Source organism: Hemicordylus capensis, chromosome 4 (assembly GCF_027244095.1).
Source record: "Hemicordylus capensis ecotype Gifberg chromosome 4, rHemCap1.1.pri, whole genome shotgun sequence".
NCBI lineage: Eukaryota > Metazoa > Chordata > Lepidosauria > Squamata > Cordylidae > Hemicordylus > Hemicordylus capensis.
In genome coordinates, this window is record NC_069660.1 from 35,792,458 (window position 1) to 35,819,170 (window position 26,713).

General features: G+C 45.2%; 1 protein-coding gene and 1 long non-coding RNA gene across 10 annotated transcripts in view; one reads left to right on the forward strand and one right to left on the reverse strand.

The window, feature by feature from the left end:
- RBPJL (recombination signal binding protein for immunoglobulin kappa J region like) overlaps positions 1-17,280 on the forward strand; it is a 64,251-nt gene extending 46,971 nt beyond the window's left edge. For 2 of the 5 annotated variants that reach the window (XM_053247141.1, XM_053247145.1), the window contains 7 exons: positions 3,713-3,887; positions 4,385-4,522; positions 8,339-8,490; positions 10,305-10,445; positions 12,295-12,450; positions 14,179-14,282; positions 17,007-17,280. In XM_053247141.1, coding sequence (XP_053103116.1) covers positions 3,713-3,887; positions 4,385-4,522; positions 8,339-8,490; positions 10,305-10,445; positions 12,295-12,450; positions 14,179-14,282; positions 17,007-17,280 — 1,140 coding nt within the window. The remainder of the gene's footprint in view (positions 1-3,712; positions 3,888-4,384; positions 4,523-8,338; positions 8,491-10,304; positions 10,446-12,294; positions 12,451-14,178; positions 14,283-17,006) is intronic. The other 3 variants (XM_053247144.1, XM_053247142.1, XM_053247143.1) reach the window with 3 other exon arrangements.
- On the reverse strand, positions 14-21,419 carry LOC128323647 (uncharacterized). 5 transcript variants are annotated; one of them, XR_008306405.1, is made up of 4 exons: positions 20,969-21,419; positions 16,994-20,250; positions 14,119-14,272; positions 14-379 (listed from the first exon to the last, which is right to left on the reverse strand). It is a non-coding gene; the product is annotated as an uncharacterized LOC128323647 (long non-coding RNA). The 5 variants fall into 5 exon arrangements; XR_008306409.1 differs by having other exon boundaries at positions 14,119-14,300; XR_008306408.1 differs by having other exon boundaries at positions 16,994-17,103; positions 20,969-21,319.
- Positions 21,420-26,713: the final 5,294 nt, after the last annotated feature.

Sequence of the window (26,713 nt, forward strand, 5' to 3'; positions counted from 1 at the left end):
ATAGAAGGATGGATAGAGACCGCTAATTTTTAAAGCTGCCTACAAAACTCCATACAAATGTTATCTGGATCCCGGGATGATGCTGTTAATCACAAATAACAGAAATAATAGTATAAATTTAGTGTTGCTTAACAAAACAGAAATACATACACATACACACACAAATATAAATTGGCAGTATATTACACACATAAACAAAACAAAATACATTCGCATGAGGCCACTTAAAAGGTCTAGAAAAGCTTGCCTACATAATAGAGCCTTGGTAGTACCTCATTAGGGAGACAGTTCCATAATTTGGGTGCCACTGCCAAGAAGGCCCTGTTCCGTATGGATACCTGCCACACCTCAGATAGAGTGGGAACATGAAAGAGGGCCTCTGTAGATAAAGAAGTGAAGATCACAGTAAGTTCACACCAAAGGAAGCAAGCCTACAAGAACACTTGTTGGGGAGCTGTGATTGACGGCAGACAGTGGCATAGCTACTACTGATCAAGCGGGGGACAAGTGTCTCTGGGCTGTGGGGCTTGGGGGGCCACCAAGGCACACATGCCCCTTCCCCTGAGCATACCCTAGCCCCGCAGAGCAGCAAACACCACCTCCCCTCTGCAAACAGGCTCTCCTCATGCTTCTCCCTCCCCTAGGCCAATGAGCTCAGTTCCCACCCTCTTCTGCCACTGTGCATGCAGAAGCCATCCAGACAGCCAGCATGAGGGGAAGGTAGAAAAAGCACCCAGTCAGGCCAGTGAAGAAAGCACTGGTTGGCTAGATGTGCCACACTGTGGTACCCAGCACCAGCCATGCCTGCTGTGTTGGCAGAAGGGGTGTGGCTGGCATAGGTAGCACCCTTGACAGGAGGGAATGTGAGGCCTGCAGCAGCAAGGCAGGTTTGGGGCCCACCATCACATCCTGTCCTGGGCTCACTGCCAGCCTTCCTACGCTCCTGGCTGCAGGACCCTGTGGAGCGTTTCTGTGCTCAGTGGCCAACCTAGATTTGCCGCACTGTACTATATGAAAAGGCCTTGTCGCTGTCTCTCCAGTCCACTGAGACAGCAGCTGCCTCTTTTCCAAAATGGAGTCTGCCAGCAAGATGTCATTTTTTAGAATATCTTGGAGTCGTTACAATTTATATATTTATTTATCAAGATTTTCTTATATACCGCCGCCTCCAAAGACTCTTGTGAAGTGAAATTAGGAGAGGAGAGCTGGTCTTGTGGTAGCAAGCATGACTTGTCCCCATAGCTAAGCAGGGTCTGCCCTGGTTGCATCTGAATGGGAGACTTGATGTGTCAGCACTGCAAGATATTCCCCTCAGGGGATGAAGCCGCTCTGGGAAGAGCAGAAGGTTTCAAGTTCCCTCCCTGGCTTCTCCAAAATAGGGCTGAGAAAGATTCCTGCCTGCAACCTTGGAGAAGCCGCTGCCAGTCTGTGAAGACAATACTGAGCTAGATAGACCAATGGTCTGACTCAGTATATGGCATTTTCCTATGTTCCTATGACTCTAGGACCGTGGTGAACAACAATACCAATAACAATTTTTATATATATATATATATATATATATATATATATATATATATATATATATATATATAAATAAATAATTAAAGGGCAAACGCCTGGCGAAACAGGTAGGTCTTAAGGAAGGCTTAAAAGCAGCTAGGGAGGGCGCTGAACAAATCTGGGGGGAGTGTTCCAAAGAAGAGGGTCAGCCACAGAGAGGGTCCTCCTATGGGCCCAGGCACCACGCAAAATATTACAATTTCTTAAGTATGCCCAGCTTCATCAAACCTCTCACTTTGCCTCTACCTTCATCCTCAGTATTCATAGCTTCTTCCTCCTTCAGACCCCATCTATTTACTCCTCCACACCACCATCCCCTTCCACTGCCATGCGGCAGCCAAAAAAGGCAGACTCTCAGGGTCTTCAAAGAAACCCATCTGTCTTTGTCACTGCCTTTGTCCATCCACAGCTGGTCCTCTGAGGCTGGTGGCCTGCCAGGGATTACACAGCTCACAAAGCTGTGGGATTCTGCTGATGAACATTGATGCTGCTCATTGCCAAGCGAAAGTGCCTTCTTTCGTTGGCAGATAAGCAGCGAAAGAAAACCCTACACTGTCCCCAAAGATCAAGAGTGGGAGTGATAACTTGGCACCTTTCTGTAGAACTAAAATGTCTACAGCATTATCTCAAGCCTCGGAAGAATGCAGGGACCAGAGGAGGGCCAGAAAGGCTACAGAAAGGACCTTTGTGCTTGCAGCGCTTAACTCGTGAAAGCAAAGCCTATCAGAACAGAGAGAGCGCCAAGATGACTGGGAACTGTAAACCTAGGAGATTTCTTGCGTTATGTAGAGTAAATTGCACGTGAACATTAATTTCCATTTGGATTCCCCTAAACCCAAAGTAAATAAAGCCTTCACCATCCCCAAGTTTCTCATTCCACCTGTAATAACATCTCTAATCACATTCCCCTTGCAATGAACCTCAAAGTGATTTGAATGGGGACCATTATGTGTTCTAGTGGGAGCTACTTTGTTCCACTCTGCATTCTTGTGAATGACAAGCGGAGCTAGTAGTAGTTCATGCCGATAGGATTCCCTGTGAAGGCCAGTTTGTTTTCCTGCCTAGTGGTACTGCAGATGAAATGCTGCCTTGCAATCTGGTTTCTTTATAGTTCTTGGTTTTTCTCCCCCTGCCTTACATCTTTTATAAAAAATGTTGCTGCCTTATTTCTAGTGGTTGTATAACCTGATAATTCCATCAGGGCCAACTGGTTTTGACCATATGTACCTGAATAGAAGATGGCTCTGAATTTAAGACAACCTCCTTAAAAGATACAGGTTAAATACAGTTTATATCTGTATTTACCCAAAAGGAAGAGAACTCTGAATTCAAGATGAACCCACCCACCCCCATTTCTAACATCAAAGAACTGAGGGTGGGGACTAATATTGGATTCAGTTAACTACAATAATCCAGTTAACATAGTTCCTTTTTACTCCCTCCTGCTCTGTGTTTTATAGACATTCAGTTTATTTATTTATTTTAATTTATTTTTACACTTATATCCCACTCTTCCTCCGAGGAGCTCAGTGTACATGGTTATTTTTATCCTCTTGGTGCATCCTTCTCGGCACACTTTACCAGGCTATTAACAGCCTGAACATATCACATTATCTTTTGTTATATACTTCAAACAAAATGGTTTCCTTCTACTTCTGAGCAACTGTTCTGTGTGACTCAAAAGCTCACACATCCAGAATCCAGAACATCAGTTGATTCAGTGGCTGACATGCTGCACACCATTCCTTGTGTGTTTTAATGGAATGTGCATGCTGTTGCACAAGAGCACAATTGCACAATTGCCAATTTTTCACAATTGCACAATCGCACAAATACAGTTGCATGACAGATGGCTATTATTTCCAGTAATGTGCTCTCATGCCACATGTAGATTTTGATCAGATGTGCTGAGACAGACTGGACAAGTATTGTCCAAACTGGCCCATCAAGTGTACTACTGTACATTGAACGTAATGTGTGAATAATTGCACATATGTGCATAATAAGCAGATTGCATATGTGCCGCTGAACATAACATGTGAATGGGTTATTATCGATCTATTTTGTCTCCCTGTTTTCAAGCAGTAATGCCTAAGCCTAAGGCACCACTCAGCACAATTCATAGCCATTTGAACCTCATTTAATGCAGGAATTCAGCTGTGCCAAAGCCTTGTACATTTCAGACTCGGACAAGAGGAAACACTTCCGGTTGGTCTTGAAGCTCTACTACAGCAACGGGCAGGAGATTGGGACTTTCCATAGCAAGCTGATCAAAGTGATCTCCAAGCCCTCCCAGAAGAAGCAGTCCCTGAAGAACACAGACCGTAAGTGTGTAGGGGCTGGCAGTTGCTGGGGAAGGTGACTGTTGTCTCTCTGTCAAGGCAGCCATCTTGCCAGGCCATGAGAAGGGATAGTAGCTGAAAGTGAATGGAGTCACTAAGCTCTAGGATGGGGTAGGCAACCTCGGCATGCCAGATGTTGTTGAACTACAACTCCCATCATTCCTAGCCACAATGGCTGGGGATGATGGGAGTTGTAGTTCAACCACAGCTCGGGTGCCAAGGTTGCTTACCCCTGTTCTAGGAGAAGATGAGCTTAGGAGGAAAATGGGGTGTGTAAAGGAGGGAATAGCTCAAGGAACAATGTCATGAAGGCAGATTAATTAGGAGTCCAGAACTGGGACCTTGGCTACTGCTCCCCTGATTAAGCAGTTTTAAAACTCATTTTACAAACCAATGGTGACCAACATGCGAAAATGCCTCCGAATGTGCCTCTCATGTCATCACTGGTGCCTCCATCTTGTCTGTCTGCCATTCCACAGTGTGCATTTCGTCTGGATCGAAGGTCTCCCTCTTCAACCGCCTGCGCTCACAAACAGTCAGCACCCGTTATCTCTTTGTAGAGGGCGGCGCCTTCACTGCAAGTGCCAGGCGGTGGGCAGCGTTTACACTTCATCTGGGTGAGGCCGGTTAATTACATACTCATTTTTAATAATTCATGCAGGACGTCAGTGAATCTGTCCTCCCAGCAACTGGCATCACTGAATCCAGTGGAACTGTGCCCATGAGTGGGTGGCAAGCTACAAAAATCATCATAATTCATAAGGTCACGATTTCAATTTCACATCCTCCACAAGCTTTGGGGACCAGTGATTTGAGATGTAACATTCAAATATCAAATGGATGACACTTCCAAGAGGGATAGTGACGTTACTCTGATGTGGCAAAAACAAGAAGGAGCCTTATGGCACCTTAAAAAATAATTTGTGCAAATGACACTACATGGGAGTAAGCCTATTGGAAGTAACAGGCTTGCTTTCATGTAACATCATTTGCACAAATTTTGCACTTGCATAACTTGCATGTATGCAAAGTTACTAGGCTGACATACCAATGTGCAGCATTGCATTGTCCAATAAATTTAATGCAGCATAAGCTTTTGTGAAGCTTATAAATAACTCTCCAGTGTGTATCTTGGAAATGGCATATATTTGCCTTTTTCCCTATTATTATTTATCTTCTCTTAGTTGTTCGTTTGGATTTATGTCATTCATGTAATAGCTTTTCTTGTTAAATGCTTATTTTTAATAGAGAGGGTGCCAGTGGGCGGGGGACAGAGTGTGGCTTGTCATTTCTGCCCATTAGAAGCCATCTTAAAATACCTAAAAAATCTGAATTCACAAATTTGCATGAATCAGGGTTGAAACTGCACCAACTGCAAAGACAAAATGTAAAACTTGGATGTCAGAATTCAAACCTTTAAGCATGCACGTAGGGGAACCAAAGGAAACCTCAGATGATCAAGGGGTTGGAATATCTTTCCTCTAAGGCAGGCCTGCTACTTTGCCCCCTCCCCAATTTTTGGACTACAATTCCCATAATCCCTAGCCAGAGTGGCTAATAGTCAGGGATTGTGGGAGTTATAGGCCAACATCTTCAGGAGGGCCAAAGTTGAATAGCCCTGCTTTATGGAAAGGCCAAAGCGAATGGGGTTTTAGTTGGGAATCAAATATGGGGAAGGGGTGATCTCCAGGACATTTTGCTGCCTGAGGCAAAGGGCAATATGGCACGCTTCTCATTTGGAGGCCATCCTGCAGAGATGGCAGCAGCAACACATGAGGACTCTCAAGCTGTGCCACCAAGCTAGACACTGCTGATAGAGCCTTCCTAGCTCATGCTGGGGCAGAGTCCACCTCAGCAGGGCAAGGAGGGGGAAATGAACAGTGAGCCCCAGTAGGGCAAGGGTACTGGGTGGAGCATTGGGCATTGGGAGGAGGGATAGTCTTGTGCTATCAAGCATGACTCATCCCCTTTGCTATGCAGGGTCCAACCTGGTTTGCATTTGAATGGGAGACATGTGTGAGCACTGTAAGATATTCCCCTTAAGGAATGGGGCTGCTCTGGGAAGATCTGGGAAGATCCCTCCCTGGCAGCATCTCCAAGAGAGGGCTGAGAGAGACTCCTGCCTGAAACCCTGGAGAAGCCACTGCCAGTCTGTGTAGACAATGCTGAGCAAGATGGACCAATGGACTGACTCTATACATGGCAGTTTCCTATGTTCCTAAGGAAGGTCAGTTGCAATGAGGTGGTACCTGTGGTGGGAGGGGGCACAGCACTTGCCAGCACTGCCCACTGTGCCCCTCCCCATGCCTGTGCCTGAGGCAACTGCTTCATCTTGTCCCATGAAGGTGACCTGCTAACTGAGCAGAGTGGTACCTTTTAAAAGTGGTGATTCTCTTTATTTAGCAGAGGGAGAGCAACTGGCCCTATCCATCCCCAGCATGGCATCCCTCCAGTGGCTGTTGCTGGTGTCTCTCTTATTATTCTTTTTTAGATTGTGAGCCCATTGGGGACAGGGAGCTATTTTATTTATTTATATCTATGTGAACTGCTTTGGGAACTTTTGTTGAAAAATGGTATATACATTTTATTTTATTTATTTTTATTTTTATTTCTTTTTACAATTAAATCTCGCTCTTCTTCTGAGGAGCTCTTTTTTAGTTATTTTTATCCTCACAACAACCCTGTGAGGTCGGTTAGGCTGAGAGATATATGACTGGCCCAGAGTCACCCAGTGAGTTTCATGCTTGAATGGGGATTCAAACTCAGGTCTTCCCGGTCCTAGTCCAACACTCTAACCCCTATGCTATGGTTATTCATATTAAGGGAATATATTCCCCCAGATTGGGAAATGATGAACAAGATAGGGGTGTATGCAATTATAATGGCATATTGTGAGTGAACATGCAAAATGTTTCCTCTTTCCTTGTACTAGAATTTGGTCTCATCCAATGAACTTAATATTGTTGTTATGTTTGGGACAGACAAAAGGATTCTTCTTTACACAATAGTCATTCCAGCCTGAAATGGTGCAGTCCATTCTACCATCACATTGCTCATTTGTGTGGTGAGCTGCCCCAAGCAGTATTGTACAGGAGGGGCAAGATGTAAAAATTATAAACAATAGTAATTCCTCTGCAATGATCAAGCCTAAGCTAGTGACCATCACTACATCCTGTAGGCATGTACTCCATAAGGGAACGATGTCCTGGGAACCACTGATGACCGCCATATCATCCATTAATGTGTCTAATCCAGGGCTGTACCACTTCAGTCCTCCACTGGACTACAGCTCCTATCATCCCCAGCCACAGTGGTCAATAGTCAGAGACGATGGGAGTTGTAGTCCAACAACAGCTGGAGAGTCAGTCAAAGTTGTGCAGCCTTGGTCTAATTCACTTTTAAAAGTCCCTTTAGTAGCTTTGTGAAGTAGCAGAACAGACTATAGTACTTCAGACTGCAGGTTGGAGGTACCATTTTGGAATACCTCCCATCCTAAACATCTCATGCAAGTAAATAACTAGCATAGCCATTAAGTGCCCACTGTTCTGGCTTTCTATTTACAGGAATCTCTTTAAACATAGGAGAGCATTCAAAAATGCCATCCCCCACCTTCCAGAATTAGATGACACTTTGCTCTGATTTAAAGTAAAGTAATGCTGTCAAGTCGGTGTCGACTCCTGGCAACCACAGAGCCCTATGGTTGTCTTTGGGAGGGGTTTCCCATTGCCTCCTCCCATGCAGTATGAGAAGATGCCTTTCAGCATCTTCCTATATCGCTGCTGTCCGATATAGGTGCTTCCCATAGTCTGGGAAACATACCAGCCGAGATTTGAACCGGCAACCTCTGGCTTGCTAATCATGGCATTTCCCTGCTGCACCATTAGGTAGCTTTTGCTCAGATTTAGCCAGGCCGTGTTACAGATAGAGAACTGAGGCTGAGAAATAGTGACTAGACCAAAAAGAAGAGAGATGGTCTTGCGGTAGCAAGCATGAATTGTACCCTTTGCTATGTACTCTTTGCTAAGCAAAGTTCACCCTAGTTTGCATTTGGATGGGTAACTGCATGTGAAGACCATCTGCTGCAATATATTGCCTTTAGAGGGTGGGACTGTAGCTCAGTAGTAGAGCATCTACTTGCATACAGAAGGTCCTAGGTTAACTCCCTGGCATCTCCAGGTGGGGCTGAGAGAGACTTCTGCCTGATACCTTGGGGAGCTGCTGCCAGTCAGAGTAGCCAATACTGAGCTAGATGGACCAATGGTCTGACTTGGTATAAGGCAGCTTCCTATGTTCCTAAGTTCCACAGCTAAGTACTGGTATTTGATCCAAGTCCAACGTTCTATTCCAGAAGCCAATACAGGTTTACTTTTCATCATGCATTACACTACGGTTAAGCTCACATGCTTTCTTCAGCCTCTCTCTCTCTCCCTCAGTCCCTCCCTCCCTTTCTTCCCCTTTCCTGTCTCAAGCAGATGAATGCTGTTCTCAGTCCCGGAATGAATTCCCCCTGCGTGAAGGCTACATTCGCTACGGCTCCATAGTTCGGCTTATTTGCACAGCCACTGGTGTAGCACTGCCCCTTCTGGTAAGCTTAACTATGCATTGGAAGGGGAACCACCGAGCAGACTAGCTTTTTGGAATTATCTGGAATTCCATACACCATGTTGTGCATCCTGTGTTCCACCCAGATTTTGTGATTATTGCTTCTTGTCCCCACCTTCCACCCCACACTTAGGAAATCTGTATGATCACCACTAAAAAAAGCTGGGTGGTTAATCATCTGCAAAATCTGGCCACATAATGAGCTGAGAATTACCACGTTCCTAAGTCAAAAAGGAAGAAGGGAGTATCGCTGGAACTATAGATAACCATCTCTTCACATGATTAGAATTGCCATTGCCAGATGAAAAATCCAGCTCTTCCAAACCATTTTTGGAGTGCAACTCAATTGTTTTCTTCATCCCTAGCATTTTATTTCCCCTTGAAGTGTGCTTCTTCCACCAGGTAGTACACAGTTGCCGCATTCACAAGTAACACAGAGCCGTGGGTCCAATGGACCTGTGGTTCTGCTCCCCACCCCCACCCCCACTCCCCTGTCCTCATTTGGACAAAATAGAGAGCAGGATTTCTTCAGTCAGGGAGGCTGCAGAGAGGAGGGAGAACTGGCTGTGCTGGCTTCCTTCTTGCTTGAAGGACAGCCTTCACAGCCAATCATGACTGGAGAGAGGGAGGTGCTTCCTCTCTGCCAATGCAGCCTCCAATACAGCCTCCAGTGCTGCTTTTGGATGAAATGCTCTGCAACTGGAATTCCAGGTATGAGCAGCAAAACTCACTACAAACCAAGGGTTCAAATTGGATTTTGCAGAGCACAACTTTGGGTCGCTTTAGAAACGGGACCAGAGTTGCATGCATTCGGATGTAACGGTAGAGAAACCTCTGGTCCCTGCAACTCCAGTTCCATGTTACATGCGAATGCAGCCAGTATCTATTGAATTTTGGAGGTGCTATATGGAATCTGATGGTGGGGTGGTTGTGGTCTCCTGTTGGATAGCATCTGTGACATCACTAATGATAAATGACACAACTCCTGCCTTCACTATTTTGTGAGTTTAAAAGCTGTGCTTTATTTAGGTTTTTTGACTGCATTAGAAAATGACACAGATATCCAGAAGTTCCCCACTAACATGAGAGCTCTTCTCAAGTCCTTAAAAAATAACTTATCACCTTCTGGAAAAATCCTTCAGTAAACACTGTCTTGATGCTTTCAAAGGGTTTCTTTCCCACAGCAAAAATGAATTGGATTTTCACTTGTATGTGAACATTTAGATTTTCAGGGCAAGATTATTGTTCTACACAGATGTCACCTCTCATGTGAAGAGGCACATAAAATGTAGCCTCCCAAGCCAAATTTCTATGACTTCCTTCCTCCAGGAAGGCTAAGGGTGGAGCTTAAGGGCTTCCTTCATTTTATCCTCACAACCCGCTAAGGTAGTTAGGCTAAGAGAGAGTGACTTTCACTCAGTGATAAAGATCACCTAGTGATTTTTATAGCTGAGTGATTATTCAAACCAGCGTCCTTCTGGTCCTATTCCAACCACAACTCCACAGTGGCTCCATTTTATATTGCAGAAGGTACCTACAGATTTATTTATATAACGTCCATGCAGATGTGAGCCTCTGGTGTTAGCTGCATCAGCACAGAAGTGCTTGATAATATGTAGGCACTGTCCTGGTACCCTGTTTAGCTGTGTCCTCAAGACCACAGCTGACTAAAGAAGCACTTTTCTGAACTCAGGTGCAAAAACCAGGGGCATTGTTTAAAATATTTGAATTGCTCTCTGAAGATGAAGAGCTTTCCCCCCAGCTGCTTTTAATCCAGATGCATGTTCATTTCCCCAGATCATTCGAAAAGTTGTTAAGCAATTAGTGATGATGGATGTAGATGAACCAATCTCCCAGCTGCACAAATGTGCTTTCCAGCTTCATGGCAGTGATGGGATGTACCTGTGCCTCTCAACAGAGAAAGTGATCCAGTTCCAGGTAAGGGTACAGAATGGAACTGGGAAATACAAAAGGGGAGCTATGGTCACTGTCTTCAGATATCTAAAGAGTTATCATGCAGAAGCACCAGCAGACTTGTTCTCTGCTGCTCTTGAGAGCAAGACTAGAAACAATGGTTTAAAATTATATGGAAACAGACTCAATTTAGACGTTAGGAGGAATTGCGTAATTGTAAAAGTTGTTCTGTATTGGGACAGTCTGCCCCGCACAGTGACAGGCTCCTTAATTAATTTCCCAGCCAACAACAAAGTAGGCTGGGTATTTTCTTCGTTCTCTTACTCACTCTGAGCAAGGGAGGAAATGAAGAAAGTGCCCAGCGTGCTTCATTGTTGGGTGGGAAATGAACTCAGGAGGGCAGTGCAGGCCCTTGTAGGTGCTGGTCATGCCCCTGCATGTGATATCATGCAGGGGATGTGGTTGGCGCACTCAAGGGGCAGCTGGGGTAGGAGTGCGCACAGAACCGGTTTGGCTGGTTCAGTTCAAATCCGAACCAGATTCTAACCGACCCAGCCCGGTACAGTTCCATGTCCAGCCAAATTGGAATCAACAAATCTGGTTCAACCATCAAAGCAGGCTGAACCGGTTTGAGGAATATACTTGTACAGGGGAATCCAGTGAGGATTCCCCTTTACAAATAAAGGAGCATTCTTGAGGCAGCAGCGGCAAGATGGGGGTAAAGCTTGCCCTCTTGGTGCAGCAAGCATGCTCCTCTCTCCTTTACTGAGCCTCTGGCTTGGTGGCGGCTCATTTCCACACATGCAGAGTTCACCCAATTTGGTTCGATCACAGACTGAATGGCCCCCAGTTCAGTCCATGATCAAACCTCTGAAACGGCCCTGGATCGAGGCGAAATGGTTCAGGGCAAACTGTTCATGCACACCTCCTATGCTGGGGAAAGGGGTGAACATGAGCCCACTCTCCCCTAGCTACACACCTGGCTTGCAGCACAACTGCAGTTCTCTTCTGCAGGGCTATTGTTCCCAGGTCCACAGCAGTGGTGCTTGAAGGCACTCCTGTCACTGTAGAAGCTGTGCATCATATCTGTCTAAATGTCTATGGAATTTCATGTCAAATCACCCTTTGTGTTAGTATAATATTTTTTCTCCAACCTGCCAGGATTAGGTTAGGCGATAATAGCCAAGTTGACTCAGAATCAAATTTTCACAAACAATCCATATTCACATTGAAGAATCTTCTCTTTGCCTTATCTTTCCTCCCTCAAGCATTCCAAATTGGCAATACAGGCTACAGCTTTACTCCCAAAGCTCCGTGTCTGACTCATCAGTCTGCTTCCTTTGGTATCAATTCAAATCATGCAGGACTCTTGTGCTCAGGAAAAGATCACTCTCTGGCAAATCCTACCCAAAATACACAATCCACGCATATCACTGGGGCAAACAGCCCCAGGAAGTAGAAGAGAGAAGAACTCAAAAATCTAACACTTGGAAGATGGGGCCATAACTCAGTGGTAGAGTTTTGCATGCAGAAGGTCCCAGGTTTGGTCTCTGGCATCTCCAAGTGGGGCTAGGAAATACTCCTGCCTGAAGCCTTGGAGAGCCATTGCAGGTCAGTGTAGACAATTCTGTGCTAGATAGATCAATGGTCTGACTTGGTATAAGGCAGCTCCCTATTTTCTATGTTCCTAAAGCTCACCCTCTCTCCCCAAAATGCATTTCCCCCTTCTGTTCTTTGCCCCCAAGTTTCTTCTCTGGCACTACCATAGGATTTGATTATGCAAACATAACTGGGGTGGGGTGGTGGCAAGAATCCGAGTTCAGTTCACCTCCCCATATTTAAATCACCACTTATGTTATTCATTATTAAACAGGCATCTCCATGCCCCAAGGAAGCAAACCGGGAGCTGCTGAACGACAGCTCCTGCTGGACCATTATTGGGACAGAGACTGTGGAATACACATTCAGTGACAGTCTAACTTGCATTCAGGATCCTGTGAGCCCAGTTCCTCTCATAACTACCTTGGAGGTATGAATAATGTCCCCTCTTCCCGTCTGGTTACTTTGTTAGAAAATTGAATGATATTTTGGCTAACTTTGTTTAATGAAACACGGGAAACTGAAATCCTCTTTGGCATTCCTCTTTCCTGGAGATCCCACTCAAGATTGTTTAGTGTGGGTGAGTTACCCTTTAACCACACTGTAATCAAGGCATCCAAAAGGTGCACTCTTTTAGTGCACACTGATGGGTGGAAGTGTAGCTTCTAATCTACTCTAATAATTCTATTTGGCCTTTTCTTGACTGGCAGGCCCTGGTAACAGTCACTCATGCCTTTATTGCCTCTTGTTTGGATTACTGTAATGCGCTCTTCCTAGGGTTGCCTTTGAAAATGATTCAGAAGATTCAACTAGTCCAGAATGCAGCGGCCCACCTCCTCATGGGTGGCCATAGATTTGATAGTGTCACATCTCTTTTACAGTGACTGCACTGGTTGGCTGTTCACTTCTGGGTCCAATTCAAAGTGCTGATTCTCACCTACTACACCCTTCTGGGCTCAGCACCTGTATATCTCCAGGATCGCCTCTCTCAGCTGGTTATATCCTGGCCTGTGAGGCCTTCTCAGCTGACCCTCCTTAGTGTCCCAGGTCCTGGTGTAGTGTGTGGTAATTGGGCCCATAGGAGGGCCTTCTCTGTGGCCACCTCTCTTCTTTGGAACATTCTACCCCCCAGATTAATTCAGCCCCCTCCCTGGATGTGTTCAAGGCCCTTCTTAAGACCCACCTGTTTCACCAGGCATTTGCCTAATAATAATAATAATAATAATAGTGGTGGTGGTGGTGATGATGTTATTGGTATCATTGTTGTTCACCACCTAGTCTTTGGAGGAGGTGTTATATAATAAAATTTTAATAAATAAAAAATTAAATATTCTTCTGGATGAATTAATACAGCTTACAAGGTTGCAGTCTAATGAAGGTGTGGAGCTAATATAGGCCAGAGTCGCATGTAACATGTATCCAATGGACCCGCGGTTCCCCCCCCCCCCCCACTCTCCCATCTGAATTTGCACATACTGGGATGCTCCCTCTCTGCAATCAGTGAGACTGCAGAGGAGGGGAAACTGGCTGCTGGGGCTTTGTTCTTGACTGAAGGTTGTCCCCGACATCCAATAGCAGCTGAAGCAAGGGAAGAGCTTCCTCCCTCAACTCCAGTTGCAATGCAACCAGACTGCGGTGCTCCATTCATACACAACACTGGCACTGCAGAACCGGAGGTCCAAGCGGTGAACCTCACTATATACCAAAGGTACAAATCACTTTGTCCAGGGAGGGAATCTGCAGATCCATTTTCTGCCATAACTGCAGTTGCCCACATTTGGTTGTTTGGACATTGAAACAAGAGGCCCCTTCACCTCTGGTTTCGTGTTACGTGCGAACGCGGCCATAGAGTCAATTCAATTGGTGACCCTTTCTCAGTCATTCTGGCCTAGTGCTGCCATTTATTACACCCCAACTTGACCTTTTTCACAAAACCCCATCCCTATCATACATGAGCTAGGAGCCTCAGAATCTCTGCTCTGGCAGCCATTGCCTGGAGGCTAGGAAACTCTCTCCAAAGGCAATGTCACTGTGCTTGCTTTAATATTAGGAGGTGCAGAACTGGGAGTGGGAAGAGGGAGGAGAGACTGTGTTGTACCTTCATGGTGTAATATGTGTAATCCTTCCTCTCCCATGTGATTGGGTCTGCTTCTCACAGCTGACGGGTGGTGGAGACGTGGCAATGCTAGAAGTGCAGGGCGAGTACTTTCATGCAAACCTGAAGGTTTGGTTTGGCGACGTAGAAGCTGAAACTATGTACAGGTAAAGCAGAGAGACAATCTGTTGTGAAAAAAAGGTATGTTAACAGCAGGAAGTTTCACAGCCAGTATTCTTTGAGTGGATTTCAAACTACAAGGAGGCACCAGCCAGCTTGCCCTCAAAATGAATGTAATTCTATTCGGCCTTTTCTTGACTGGCAGGCCCTGGTAACAGTCACTCATGCCTTTATTGCCTCTTGTTTGGATTACTGTAATGCGCTCTTCCTAGGATTACCTTTGAGAATGATTCAGAAGCTTCAACTAGTCCAGAATGCTGTGGGCCGCCTCCGTATGGGTGGCCATAGATTTTCCAATACATTTTGAGGTGGCAAAAATTGTCATATTGAAGTATCGGGGTATGCTCCATCCACCCAGGAACGAACCTCCCCTATTGGGATCGGGGTACCCCAATACTTCAATATGGTAACATCTGTGTAAATCACATTCACACGACCTGAGTGATCACAGTTAAGTACTTAACCATGAATGGCAAGGTTTGCATGTTCATGGATTGTGAGAACCCAGAATTTTCAGGCAATCCCGGTTAATCGCTACAATTAATCAACATTTAACTGAGATCACTAAACAGGTCCTGATCATGATTATGATCCTGGTTAAATGCTGGTTAACTGCAGCAATTTAACTGGGACTGCCCAGAAATTCCTGGTTCTTACAACCCTCGCCTTGGGAGTGCACGAGCCTTGCCAATCATGTTTAACTATTTAACTGCAATTGTTTTGAGCGTGTCAACATGGCCTATGATAAGAACCTGCTGATCAACCCAGGATCCCACTATGCCTACCTGAGCAGAAAGAAGAGATGACTGAGCCACACACATGTATTCATACATGTTGTGACAATGAGGCTGCCATCCAGACGAACGCTGTACTAGCGCAAGCCTATGGCACTAGTGCAAACAGGTTGCTCAACCTTGTCCCATGAAGTCAGAAGCTTGCAGTCCAGACTCATGTTGCCTCAGTGCAACAGTGTGTGCTTGCGAAATCAGTTCCATGCCTCCAGCTATGAAACCTCTTCTTCAGTCCATGCATGTCGGGAATGTTGCTAAGCAATCTGTTATCCTTGTTGCACACTTGTGCAAGTGGAGCAAGAGCACAAGAGACTTAGCAACTTTGAGCATCATCTCAGCTACATGACCTTCTTATATGGGTGCACCTTTGTTCATTGTGCCAATGCAGCATTATTCTGGACGTCAGCCAGTCTTTGTAAAAATGTGGGGATGTTCTCTGTGGCCACTGCTGGAATAGTTCCATCTCCCTCCTGGTCAGCAGGGCCAAATTACACCTTATATTAATAACATGATTGGTCCCAGTGTGGTTGATTTTTCTTCCCTAAATAGCAGCCATGGGCCAGAAGAATGACCTGAATTGAAAGTCTGGTGTGAGGCACAGTGTTAAAGCTGCCTTCCCCTATGCCATCGTCCCAGTCCAGACTGAACCCCCCTGAAACTTCTATTTAGGAAAGAAAAATCAAGTACGTCAGAGCCATCCCAAATCTCTTATTTGGAAGCAAAGTTACCAAAGGTGATTACATATCCTACAGTTTTGTTACCACATCTGTATTTCGCCTTTACTCCAAGAAACTTGGACGGCATATATGGGGCTGTGTCATTTTCGCTTCACAACAATCCTATGAGTTAGGTTAGGCTGAGGAATATTGACTGGCCCAGAATCATCCTGAGAGCTTCACAGCCGAGTGGAGATTTGTCCCCAGACCTCCACAGCACATCTAGCCATTACATTTGCTTGCTTGCTTGCTTACTTATTTACTACCATTTTATCCTGCCCTTTCTCCAGAGTTCAGAGCAGAGTACATGGTGTACATGGTTCTCTGTCCTGTAAGTCTGTCGGTCTGTCTGTCTGTATCTTTGTTATCTTTGTATCTTTGTATGTATATTCTCACAACAACCCTTACCATGGGCATCCTGGGAAAGCGGGCAAGAGGCAGCAGTTCTCTGCCCGCCCCTCCCTCCGATTGAGCCAGTTCCCATTGAGTTCAATAGGGCAAACTCCCAAGGAGGGGGGCAGGATTTCTGGCTGTGCCCCTTCCCCTGGAAAGTCCTGCAGATGCCCATTACCCTCACTATCCCATACTATCTTTCTTCAAACAATGTTGTATTATTTGAGGTCAGTGGCTGACATCCTGACTAATGTTGCACACATGCTTCTAACACCAGTGCACCCTCAGTGCCAGGAGCGTAGCTAAGCCCTCTCCTCAGCAGCCACTTGGAGTGAGAGAGATATAGCTCAATCATAGCTATACCCCTGCACAGTGCTAGCCCCAATGCTAGTCCCCATGCACCCAGAGTGCAGTGCTCTTGCACAAGAGTGCAAATACAGAGCTCTCCCCAAGCTCTGTTAAAAAGAGAAACGCATGCCTGAGGGCAAGGATTAATCTGGATGTCAGCCACTATATTTGGAGGTCACTCCCAAATGATGATTTCTGAAGTCTCTGGGATAAATTTGTGGAGCAATTGGTGATTCCCCTGTGGCTATTATTGTTTTATATATGTCCCATACGGTAAATAATGGAACAATTACAAACTTGTCTATAATGTGAACTCACTTACCCACTTTCTTCCACTTAGTGCTAGAGGGATGTTACTAAGCATTTATATTCTCCCCTGTATTTTGGTTGATTTGCATGTTCTTTAGCTCAGTTTAACCTTCAGTCAAATCTGCTGATAAAAAAAAATACCTTTCCCCCCTAGGAGTTCCAAGTCCCTTGTGTGTGTCGTTCCTGATGTCTCTGCATTTAGCCATGACTGGAGGTGGCTGAGATACCCTATCACTGTCCCTCTCTTGCTGCTAAGAAATGATGGTCTCATTTATTCCAGCACTTTCAGCTTCACATACACACCAGAGCAGAATTTCCTCACTGGGCAACCCATCTTGCCAGAACTGACACAGGATTCTGATACATTACTTGACACCATCCATCAGGAGTTCACCAAGACCAACTTTCACCTCTTCATGCAGAGTTAGAGCTGAGTCTCTGTGTGTGCCACAGCAGTGTAACAGCACAGGAAAAGTGCACAATGCAGGCACAAAATTCTGCAGCTTCCTGAGAATCTCAGCTTACATTGTTATTGAAAAAGCAACTTTCTGGCACTTATGGCTGTGAAGATATGTTTGAAAGTGTAGGAGGAAACACCCGCTGGAAATCTCAGATGCCAGACTGAATATTTTCAGGAATGGAGTGGGGTTTCTGAGTCTAGCAAAGCCAGAACAAGTCATGCAAAATATCAAACGTGCAGAATAAATTATTCAGGCTATGAGAAATTATGCACATGTGTCTAATTTGCATCATTAAGCTTTTCTTAGGCAGGATTTATTTAGTTATTGGAAAAATGTATATCCCACTCTTCCTCCAAGGCCCCAGAGCAATGTACATAGTTATGTATGTACACTTCCCAATAACCCTGGGAGGTCAATTAGGCTGAGGGATGTGACTGACCTAAAGTCACCCAGTGAGTGTCATGGCTGAATGGGGATCCAAACTTGGATATCCTTGCACTCGTCCTAGTCCAATACTCTAACTCAGGGTGGCTCAACTTTGGCCCTTCTGCAGATATTGGCCTACAGCTCCTATCGTCCCTGACTATAGTCCACTGTGGCTGGGGATGCTGGGAGCTGTAGTCCCAAAAGAGCAGTCCAAGAGGCTCTTCTCACAATCTGTGAGAAGAGCCTGGATGGGGTTTCCGGGGAGAGTGGGCTAAGCCCTCTCTCCCCGCGGATGGCAGTCAGTCTGCTTTGATGACTGCTGGATCCATTATGGAGCCGCCGCCAGCTGGGAGGATTGGGGGCCATGTGGCCCCCGAAAGCTCCAGCATGCCCTGCTCAAGCACACAGGGCATGCTGGAGAGACCCCTGAGCAGGGAGGCTGCTTTTCAGCCTTCTGTTCTGGGGTCTACCCGTGAGTTGCCACGGTGTGGAGCCGTGCTGCAGAAACTCACAATCGAAAAGCCCAGGTTAGCAGAGCACTCGTTCCGTTAACCTGGGCTTAGGGGAGGGTTGTTTTAGCGGGCGACCTGCTTTTGTGAGACTGAACTCGGCTGCGAGCCCGTTGGTTCTCACAGGCATACAAAATCAGCCTTGGCTCCCTTAGCCCGATTTTGTATGACCATGAGAATAGCCTCCTACTCTAACCACTACACCATGCTGGCTTCCTAGATAGATTGCCTAGTTACAGAATATTAATTTTAGTATAGAGAGCAACCAGTAAAAGAGATTCTGGTTGTTCTTAAGGAGCCAGTCGCATCTTGAAGGTTCTTCCCTGGCCATCAAAAGAGGTCAAGGAGTCAGCTGCTCACATTGGGGAAGGCAGCAGAGGAATATGTGGCATGCGATGCCCACCCACCGCCACCTCAGGTGGGACCCACACCCTGCCTGTTCTTCACGAACACACATGGAGTTTTAATTCATGTGCAGCAACTTTCAAATGCACTTTGGCAGCACCCAGATTCCATGGGTGTATAGATATCCACTGTACACATGTTGTGGGCTTTGAAGATTTATTTAGCATCTTTCGATGAATGCAACATCAAAAGGCCAATCGTCTATTTCGAAGCATGTTGTTTTAGCATTAGAGGCTGGTTTAGAAATAAGCTTCTTGCCAAAACCACACAGGCTTTTAACCTGTGCTGAACTCCTGCAGGCCTACAAAGGAGCCTGCTGGAAACAGACCACAGCTTAGTGGACGTCAGCATCCTCCAAGTGCCAGGCTAGTGCTGCCAACAAGCGGCTCTTTTTCTGACTCCCCTAATCAGGACTCTAGTGCTGGAAGACTCTCTTGTTCATTCGTGTGTTTTGTGGGCTTGTGAAAACCCTGCGGCTAGCACGTTCCAGGTGACAGTACACAGGTTATTTGATGCCAATGGCTTCAGAGGTGGACGTCCATGCTTCTTTATGTCAAGGTGGGTCTTTCCGTGGTGTGAAAGAGTCAGCTCAGTTGCTCTAGAGAAACATGCTGACCTTGTTAACACCTGACCCACCCTTCCAGCCAAAGAAATCCCAGTGTTGCTTCAGATTACTCCATTTCCAACTGCAGCATAGTTCAACACAAAAACATCAGCTCAGACCAGGACTGTGCATGCCAGCCTCATAGCCAGAAATGTGAGGAGGGGTGCTTAAGGCAGGAGCAGCTCATCTGAATGAGCTGGGGGATCACCAAAGGGAGCACAGCTGCCTCTTGTTCTTGGAGCTCTGTTTGGTCAATGATTAACCAGCTTGCATGGCTCTACTGGATGAATGGTCAGCCTGCAGCTGTGTCTCCTTTGGAATACACACACCCCAACTCGTCAGGGCAAGCCACTTCTGCCTTAAGGTTACAGGAGGAACTGCCATAAGTCATGTAGGACAGCAAACTGTCTTCTAGCTTATTTTATTTATGGGGTTTTTAAAATTCCCTGCCCCCATCTAAGGAGCGCAGGGCAGTACACAGTTTCCAGGCTGCTCCCCTTTAAGGAGTACAGGGTTCCTCTCAAGTTCCTTCCATATGGCAAAGAATGTGCAACATGAAAAGTTTGTGCACAAACTGGAAGCAATACCTTAGTCTTCACTAAGTGTGTGAAGACTAAGGTCTTGCTTCCAGTTTGTGGAAGTAAGGTCTCACAGGCTTGTGTCTTCTTTCTCATAAATGGCCAGCAGGGACCTCTCATGTTTTCTACAGCGCCACCTGCTGGCCAGCTCTTGCTTTATGTGAATAACCCATCCTTTTCACCATCTGCCAGAAAATACTAATGGAAAGGGGTTGGTTATTCATGAAATGCAAGAGCTGGCCAGCAGGTTGTGGAAATCACACAAGTTTCCTGCCTGGACCCTGCTTAGCTAAGGGGACAAGACATGCTTGCTACTGTTAACCAAAGGGTTATTATCTATTTGATAGATGACGACCAATTTCCATACATACCAAGGAGGAGAAAACTTTATAGTTCAAAGAAACTTCATTGGACTCTGCAGAGTAACAAAGTGGCCATCTAGGGAATAGTTCCCAAAGACAAGACAGACCCAAGATGGTGTCCGTCCAAAGCTATTATACAACAATTGATACATCTGAATACATCATCATTCACAACAAGCCAGCCAGGTAGTCTGGCAGTACAACTCCATATTAGGCCAACAGGCTTACAATATTACCATTGTTAAAGGAGTGTTTATGCAGCCTCTAGGAGGCAGTCCAGATACCAGCATCATCACCTCTCCTGACCAGTAGGCCACAACAAAGCAAGGCATAGAGAATACATATTATGTTGCAAGTTACAAGGTCTGCTTAGTATGCGAACGAAAGCATACTAAGCAGATTCTTTCCCACTGACATACATTCACAAATACAAGATGGAGGGGACTATTGCAATCTTCAGCTACCATCAAAATGGTGTAGCAAGAGCTCAGTTCTCCATTAACTATATACGCTAGGATCAATACATATAGATCAATATGAAATGCTTAGATTCACAGGTAACACTACCACAAGACCAGCTCTCCTGATGTTCCCACCAATTCATTTTCAAAAGCTCTTGTGGGGAGCCGTCCCCTGCCTGTCACTCTGGGACACCGCTAGTAAGGGTACAGACAGCTTAAACGTTTCTCTCTCTGCTAAAGCAAGGCTTTACACACGTAATGATTTCTATAACAACAAAATCAAGGCTTGGCTACAGTGTTTATTGATTACCTGTTGCAACTGCAGTGCAATAAATGCCTCTAAGATGATTCCCACTGTGTCTGTTTGATTGGCTAAAAGGCAGACCCAGGGACGAACCGAATTCACATCACTATCACCTATAGACACCAATCCTGTTCTATCCAGTCCCTCCCTGGAACCCACCAGTCCCAGAACAGACACGATCTCCCTAGAGATCCTCTCTCTAGCCCTGTCCGTCCCTTTCTCCGGGCTTCTCTAGCCCTATCTGAGAAAGCCCTAACTCCTGGCTTCTCTAAGCCCTGTCTAACGCTGGCTCTTTCAGCCCCCCTCTGACTCTCAGAGCTACCAGTAAGACAGTTTAACTGCCACTCTCTGCTCCCTTCTAAAGCCCCTCCCTCAGGAATCCCACCTGGAGAGCAGTTCCTTGGCCTTCCAAAACTGATTGGCAGCTCTGGTGCTGCTGCCAACCATCACAGCCCTCCTCCGGCTGCCTCTGCCATTTGAAATGAGGCAGATGGTGACCAAGAAGAGGGCCTCTTGGCTCTCTGGCACCTGTGGAATTCTCTCAAGGGAGTCTTGTCTAGTATCTACTGCCATGTCTTTTTGGCCCCAGGCAATGACCTTTTTTTATTTTCCCGGACTTTTGATCGGCAATAGAAGTTATTTTAATGACTGCTGGTTTTATCCTGCTGCTTATTTGTTGTTAGCCTGCTGTCTTTAAGGAAAGTAAGCTTATGAGATCACCCAGCTTTCTTTGTGAGTGTGTGTCTGTGTGAGTGTCCCACAGAGGGCTCACAGAGTAAAAACTCTTGTTTTAAGCTTTATACACTAAAATTGAAACATTAAATTGTTTTAAATGCCTGGACCAATTTAAACCAAACTTGGTACAGCTGTAGGGACACTTAGGGACATCTCAACAGCATAGTTTGTGAGGATGTCATCCACCTCAATTCAGGATGGAGGGTGCATGAACATTTGAGGTGCAAATGGACTAACGTGAACTGCGTCACATCACCAATTTGAACTACATTTGGTACAGTTGTAGGGACTCATAGGGACACCTCAGCTGTGTAATTTGTGATGATGTCATCCACCCCAATTCAAGACGGCAGATGCATGAAGGTTTGAGGCACACATGGGCTAACTTGTGAAGACAGTAATTATCAAATAAGATTATAGTCCAAGGAAAGTAGGTAGATTAATTCTTACCAGAATTTCTTGTTTTATTATTGCTCTTGTAATTGTTATACATTTTTATCCTGTAAGCTGCACGAAGAAAGTTTTTACATTGAAGGGCAGGATATAAACTGAACAAAATAAATGAATAAACATTAGACTTGGACTTCCTTACAATCACTCAGTGAACTCATGACTGAGCAGGGAATCAAATCTGAGTCTCCCTAGTCTAAATGAAGCACACTGGCTAAATAACTAACTGAATGTAATAGAAATTAGAGTTGTCTGTCTGTCTCTCATTTAATACAATAATTTAAAAATAAATAAAAATAAATGCCAACTGCTTGCCAATCATCCCATTGCATTTACCCTCAATGGTCTAAACACTGGAAACCTTGAGCAAGTTTATTTCTCACTGAGCATTTTTTGGATGGCAGATCATGTTTTTACTGAGTAAAATATAAAACATGTTTTTCATAAGTAAAAGAGATTAAAATTAAGGGAAAGAGCCTGGACTATCCCCGAGGTGGGGGAGCAGGTCCCCTAGATGCAAGCCATAATCTACTTACAGTAAGACACAGGAGGCAAAATTCAGAAGCCAGCAGCTGGGACCTACACTTTGAGGTCCTAGCAGCCACGCACGCATAGAAACTCAATGGACAATTTGTGTGTCAGAGCGTACTTTACGTTCATAGGATCCTTTTATTTATTTATTTATTTTCCACAGCACTTTAGTGTGCTCTGGTACACAGTGTGAAAATTATTTATTTAGTATATTTGTACACTTCCCAGGCTCGGACTGGCCCACAGGGAACAGAGCATATTCCCAGTGCACCCTACCCACGGGGCGCCCCCGCGCTCGACAGCAGTGAATACTCCCACCCTTAAGGACCCATTCTGCTCAAAACCCGGCACCCTCCCCACATGCATGCCACCGCCCTCTCAGTGCCCCCAGTCTGGCCCTGACATTTCCCCAAACTCATGTCTCTGTGCAGTTTACAACAAACATAAAACAAAAAGTAAAACAGTAAAAACAGTTTGAAACCACAATTCTAGTTTAGTCTAGTCTAGTTTCTATTTTAAAAGCTTGGGTGAATAAATGCATCTTAAGAGTCTTTTTAAAAGCTGTCAGAGATGGGGAGACTCTTATTTTGGCAGGGAGTGCATTTCAAAGCCTCAGGGCTTCAAAAGGGAAGGCTTGTCTCTGAGTAGCCACCTGACAAGCCGGTGGCAACTGTAGATGAACCTCTCTAGATGATCTCATAGGGCCATAGGGATATAGGAAGCTGCCATATACTGAGTCAGACCATAGGCCCATCTAGCTCAGTTTTGTCTACACTGACTGGCAGTGGCTTCTCCAAGGTTGCAGGCAGGAATCTCTCTTGGCCCTATCTTGGAGATGCCAGGGAGGGAACTTGGAGCCATCCGCTCTTCCCAGAGCAGCTCCATCCCCAAAGGGGAATATCTTACAGTGCGCACACTTCTAGTCTCCCATTCATATGCAACCAGGGTGGACCCTGCTTAGCTGAGGGGACAAGTCATGCTTGCTAACACAAGACCACCATCTAACCAGGGAGAGAGTGATATAGGGTGGTTCATATTGCCATAGGAATCTAGGAAGCTAACTTCTACCAAGTCAGACCATTGGTCCATCTAACTCAGTGTTGTCTGCATTGTCTGGCAGCAGCTTTCCAAAGTTTCAGACAGGAGTCTATCCCAGCCCCATCTGCAGGTCCAAGGATCATTATTCTCTCTATATATTTTTAAAAGTCAAAAGTGGTTTGACTTATCATCTCTGTAATCCACCCTTAGCCTTTGGGAAATAATAGACTATAAATCAAGCAACCATAAATCTAGGGAATCCTGCCATTGCAGGAGGTTGTCATTATGACTCTGGACACAGTATGAATTGGAGGAGAGCAGCTCCTGAAGTCTGGCAGGGATCACTCTCCCATGAGACTAGTTTCCTGAATTCCACTCTGATGTATATGGTGCTCTACTTTTAACAAATGTAGTAGTAAAAAGGCTGTTCTGATCACCAACTCTCCTAACCATTCAAAGTGAGTTTATTGTTGATTCGGGGACAAATATAGTGCAGAGTGGGAACTCCCTGGTGTGGTGACTGTTTAGCAGGACCTCCTTGGGCATTAGCCATGAGCAGTACAGTATATGGATTTGTCTGGTTTTGATTGATTGATTAAGTGCCATCAAGTCGGTGTCGACTCTTAGCGACCACATAGATAGATTCTCTCCAGGATGATCTGTCTTCAACTTGGCCCTTAAGGCGTCTCAGTGGTCCATTCATTGCTGTCGTAATCGAGTCCATCCACCTTGCTGTTGGCAAATAAAATCCAACTGGTTGCTCTAGTCCCAGCTGCAGGGTGGGAGTGGCAGAGACCGAAGAGGTTGTGTCCAAAGAGATTCAAAGTCAGGTTAGCTTCTTCTTTTTGAAGAATATGTCAGCAGCAATTCTGCAACTACAAAGCTATCCTTTCTATGCAATAATGTGAAGCAGTCACCATAGGCAACTGAATCTATGTTTCTGCCACCAACCTCCATTTCTGCAGCTGAAGACAAATGTAAAATTACAACAGACGTCAGAGCCAGTTTCTCACCCGCTGCGTGAGCCCGGCTCCACAGTTACATGACAAATGCTGGTTTAGCTGTCAGCTTTGCACTTCCTTCATGCTTCAAATGGGCTGTCTGCCTTCAAAAAAAGATTGTGTGCCATATGTACACTTATACATGTATATATGAGTCTGCAGGCTTTCAAAACTGCTCCAGAGATGGAGTGGGGGTGGGAGACATCACAAGTCCCAGCGATTCTTATTGTTGATACAAGCTTTCCTCCTTACAAATGAATAACTCTGCACAACCAGATTTTTCAGAACTTCCCATGGAAGCGAAATTCTATGTTTGAACTGAACATAGTGAAGCGGATTTCAAACCTGAACCCCCACTCTATGAATGCTACATCTGAATTCAGTCTTTTTTCTTAATTTTTAAAAATGGCTCCAATCATTTGGATTGTCTAGTGAAGGATGGGCAAACTCCCCTTAGTTTGATTTGGACTAGGCATATGCAATATAGTTGTTCCCCTACTTGGAGAAGTCGGACCTGACCTCAGTCACTCATGCATTGGTAACATCCAGATTGGACTACTGCAATGCTCTACATGGGGATTGGACTACTACATGCTCTACATGGGGATGCCCTTGAAGACTGTTCAGAAACTTAAGCTGGTTCAGAATGCTGCCGCAAGGATGCTCATGCATACAAGTCACTTCACGAGTATTGCACTCATCCTATGTCAGCTTCATTGGCTACCGGTCTGCTTCCGGGCTAGATTCAAGGTGCTGGTATTGACCTTAAAAGTCCTACATGGCTTGAGGCCAGGGTACCTGTCGGACCGCATTCGCCCATATGACTCTGCCAGGGCCCTCCACTCATCATCTCAGGCCCTGCTCATGACCCTGCCACTAACAGAGATCCGGTTGGCAGGGACTAGAGACAGGGCCTTTTCAGTTGTGGCCCTAGGCTTTGAAATGCCCTCCCTGAAGATCTTCGCCATGCTCCCTCCCTCAGTGTTTGAAAAAAAAAAATCTTAGAACACACATTTTTAATGGTCCCCCCCCCTTTTTTTGTTATATCTGGTAGGTTCTTTAGCTTTTTATAATTTTCAGTTTTTAGCTTTTAAAATAACCTTTAATTTGAACCTAATAATTATTGTGGTTTTTAAGTTAACAACTTTTTGGTTTAATTTAGTTAATTTTATTACTTTTATTTTATCTTGCATTTATCTTATTGTTGTGAGCCACTCCGAGCAGTAGTGCTCTAGAGGGGCGGGGTATAAATAATTTATTATTTAATAATAATAATAAATATGCAGGCTTTCTGGTGATCACTGGAGGGGGGTGTCTTTTTTAAAAAAAAGTTTTCAATTGGAATATTTTAGAAACGTTTTCAACTATGTATTTTCAAAGAGATTATTATTTGTAAGAAACAAGGAACTCAAGTCAGAATTGTGTCCCAGTGCATAATGTTGGCGCATATGTGTTGATAGTGCTATACTTATCCTATATCCTATTGCCCTCAAGGAGCTGTAGTTTAGCTTCACCTACCCTGCACCCACTTCCCAGCACCAGCCAGGTGGGGCATCATTTAAAACTCAACCACCACCTCCCACCCCAAACACACCCAGGAACAAGAAAGAGTTTTGGATCTGGCTGTGGGACAACAAACATGTCAAGGACTTGTAAGAAACCATCAAGCAAATTGACCAAAACAGAGAAGATGCATACCAAAGAAAAACAGCTGCTTGGTTGGATGGTCTAGTCACAAAGTTCATTACAATCAACCAGCGTTTCGTTGAAAGTAAGGAATTATTAAATAACCTCAGTGCATAAAGCCCACCCAGTTTGGGGCACCTGGTCTGCTGAATATTGACTGTGCATGTATGCACAGTCAGTGCATGGAAAGATTCTCTTTTAACAGAGAAGAACTAGAGGAAATGTGCACTCAGTTCAAAACACAGCAGCCACAGCATGTCAAACAGGACACATTCTTTCAGGGCAGCCTTTCCGTGAGGCAAGGTGAGGC